Source organism: Trametes versicolor (assembly GCF_000271585.1).
Source record: "Trametes versicolor FP-101664 SS1 unplaced genomic scaffold TRAVEscaffold_122, whole genome shotgun sequence".
Classification (NCBI taxonomy): Eukaryota; Fungi; Basidiomycota; class Agaricomycetes; order Polyporales; family Polyporaceae; genus Trametes; species Trametes versicolor.
Window position 1 is genome coordinate 1 of NW_007360442.1, and position 3,161 is coordinate 3,161.

The following is a 3,161-nucleotide window of genomic DNA, read 5'->3' on the forward strand; positions in this document are numbered from 1 at the left end:
ATGACCCTTTATTTTCTTATCCTTCCCTACAGCTCAGCCCTCCTGTATATACACGGGCCCCAAGTTCCGGGAAAATGCACTTTCTCTTACCCCTTCAGAACTCAAGTTTGCCTTTGCAGCCACGTTTGCAACCACTGATGGGCATCCACTGCCTCTGAGGCCCAGCAAGCTGCTGCACCCGAGGTATGTCGCGCCGCAAGCCGCACTAGAGCTGGGTGCACCGCGTTGGAGACCCGCACTGGAGCCGCTGATATGCCCGATACCGAGCCACCATCTGCCTGCCATCCTTTTCATGGTTTCCATGGGTTTGCGAGACCTCAACAGGGCAGAGGCCTCATCGTGGTGCACGCACGGAAGCCTCGCACTCGCGCAAAAATGGCTTATTGCGCGATTTCACGACCGCATGGGCAGACATGAGCGGAGGGGGTGCGTTCCGTGTTGCCGGCCCGTCGGGGCACATGGGCATGTTCCGCGTTTACGCGGCAGGCGGCTGGTGCATTGCGGGCGCCAGTCCCCTCTGCAATGGACATTCCGTAGAAACTTTCTGATCACCGTAGCACGGTTTTGGCTGGCCCTGTAAATACCTACGCCCTTGGGCTGTGAGAATGCAGATTCCCCCTTGGCGTACACAGTTGCGGCCACCCGTCCTAGGGAACTCAAGCCCTTACTCTCTCTCACCACCCTTTTCTCAGATGTCCTCTCCCCCTCGGCTATTAGCCATCGATGCACATCTAGACACATCACCGCAACTTTGACAGCATCAGCGAGTCTTTCCCCAATAGTGTCCCTGACGTCCTTGCTCTGCTGCGTACAGTGAGTACCTCCCCAAAGTCCACGCACCCTGATATCCCATGTTGTGTCATGCCCAACAAGTAGCGTCTGCGTAACTCCCTCCTCCCAGGCCAGAAGTGGTATGCTTGCACGGCCCGTCCTCACGCCCCCCGCATTTGTAGGGAACTCGGGATCTTCTCGGGTCTTGTCCTCTTGGCCTATTGACCCCGAAGTCCTAGTGGCTGTTGATGCACTCAAGCCTCCCGTAACGGCCGCTAGGATGCCGGGGTCGATGGGCCAAGAGGACGAGACCCAAGAAGTGACTTGTGTGTGTGGGGGTTTCCGAGTACGATCCCGAGTTCCCTACAAACACGGAGGCGCAGCGGAGGGAGGGGGTCGCGCAAGCTTATTGCTCCTGACCCAGGGGTAAGGGATTGCGCGGACGCGATGCGAGGCGGGATACCGGTGCGCTGTGACGTATAGGAAGTGCTCACTGTATTCGACGTAGACAAGGGCGTCGGGGCGCTATTGGAGGAGGCTCACGAATGCGGTCGGGATCGCAGTCACAGACGCAGGCGCAAATGCAAACTTGAGCTCTGAAGGGGTAAAAGGAAGTGCATTTCCTGGTGCTCGGGGCCCGCGTATATACAGGAGGGGCCGGAGCCATATGGGAAGGATGATTGGGCCACTATGGGGGCTGCGCTCTACTGGCCTTGCCTAGGCTGTCGGGGCCGCGCGTACCACGCGGTGTGATTGGTGGGCGGGGGTGTATGCGCCACAACCCCCGACGAGCGTATCGGGTGTTTCGTACTGCCCTTGAACCCTGATTCTTGGCGGGGCTTGGCGCTCTCGGTCGGGGCTGCTTAGCGCGGCTCGCCTTGCTCGACTCGCGGGTGGCAAATGGGGGTGGTGCGTGGGCGTCCAGGCGGCCTTCGGGGAGGCTCGGGGCCACGCGGGGCACGCGTTGATGAGCATCCACCGCTTCTGAGGCCAGCAAACTGCCGGACCCGAGGTATGTCGCGTCGCACTGGAGGCATGTCGCGCCGCAGGCCGCACTGGAGTTGGGGTGCCCACGTTGGAGGCCCGGGTCGAAGCCACTCGCACCGGGGCAGAGGAGGAATGGACGCGGCTGCGCGGGGCGTGCCCTGGGGCGGTAATACGCTCAAGAGAGATAGTGGCGCAGAGTGCGACAGCGCGATCGTACCCACCGCACGCTGCTCGAGGTGTGCCTCAATTGCGACGTCGCACAGGCCGAGTAGGTCGGCCCCGAGTACCGTTGCGTAGATAGGACACTGTACATAGTCAACGGGGGGTCCAGGAGACTCCCCAGAAAACTCCCACTCCCTTCCCTCTAAACCTCGGCCCCGCTTGTCAACGTCTGTGGACGTCTTGTTGCGTTTGGCTTATTGGTGAGTTACGCTCCGCTCTCGACCAAGCGTAAAGGATTGTCGACTGCGTCTGCGGTTGCATCCGCGTCCGTGTCTGCAGCTGCATCTACGAGTGCGACGAGATATATTGGCCCGCAGTGTAGCAGAGTCGGCAGTATCACAGCACACACGGTCGTGGTCACCCATCCTAGGGAACTCGAGCCCTTACTCTCCCTCATCACCCCTTTCTCAGACGTCCTCTCCCCCTCGGCTATCGGCCGTCGACGCACGTCTAGACACATCAGCGTCGGGGCGCAGTATCCGACAGGGAGTCCGCGTCGGGGCGGTCTGAGCTCGAGAGCGGTGCCCACACCGCGGCGAGTGGCAGGCACGGTGAGTGTGCATCAGCGCAACAGAGTGTGTCCTGCACGTCGGGCTCTCTGTGTGTGCACTCCGCAGCGGGAATTTGGAGAAGGCTTCATGCTGTCCCTGACTGTACTGCAAGTTTGACAGTTCATTTATGCATAATACCCACATTCACAAAGAATGTCCACAGCTCTACCATGCAATCTCCTCTGGAACCGGCTTGCCCGCCAACTTGCACCAAACATTCCACCAATCCTTCAATGCAGCTTCGCCTATTTCGCGTTCAGGCCTATTCACCCCATTCCCCTTCTCTTCCAGGTAGGCACTGAGTTTTAAGATAATGTTCTGGTGCAGGCGTGTGATTAATCCGGTAAAGGTGTCCTTCTATAAAGAGATGCGTTAACGAAGAAGCATATGCGGTTTAGACCACATACTCCAAGTGTTTTATGCACATAGTGCACCATCTCTTGAAACTCGCCAGGGCTGTGTTTGTAAAGCTTACGAAAGGATGCCGCATTCGTTGCCATTAGTGTGATAGCACCTATCAGGAGTCTTCATCTTGAGAGGCTGGTTTTTTTTGCAATGGCGAGCAGAATGTTCAGTGAATAGGCATGCCTATCGCCAGTAGAAGAACCAGCAGGACCGCCAGCAAGTAAA

The 3,161-nt window shown here is 58.4% G+C and overlaps 1 protein-coding gene across 1 annotated transcript; it reads right to left on the minus strand.

Annotated features, from left to right (window-relative positions):
• Positions 1-2,696: 2,696 nt before the first annotated feature.
• Positions 2,697-3,031, minus strand: TRAVEDRAFT_54724 (uncharacterized protein; the record flags this gene model as incomplete). Its single annotated transcript, XM_008047668.1, has 2 exons — positions 2,697-2,888; positions 2,939-3,031. The coding sequence occupies 2 exons, from the start codon at positions 3,029-3,031 to the stop codon at positions 2,697-2,699; spliced, it is 285 nt and encodes a 94-aa protein (XP_008045859.1).
• Positions 3,032-3,161: the final 130 nt, after the last annotated feature.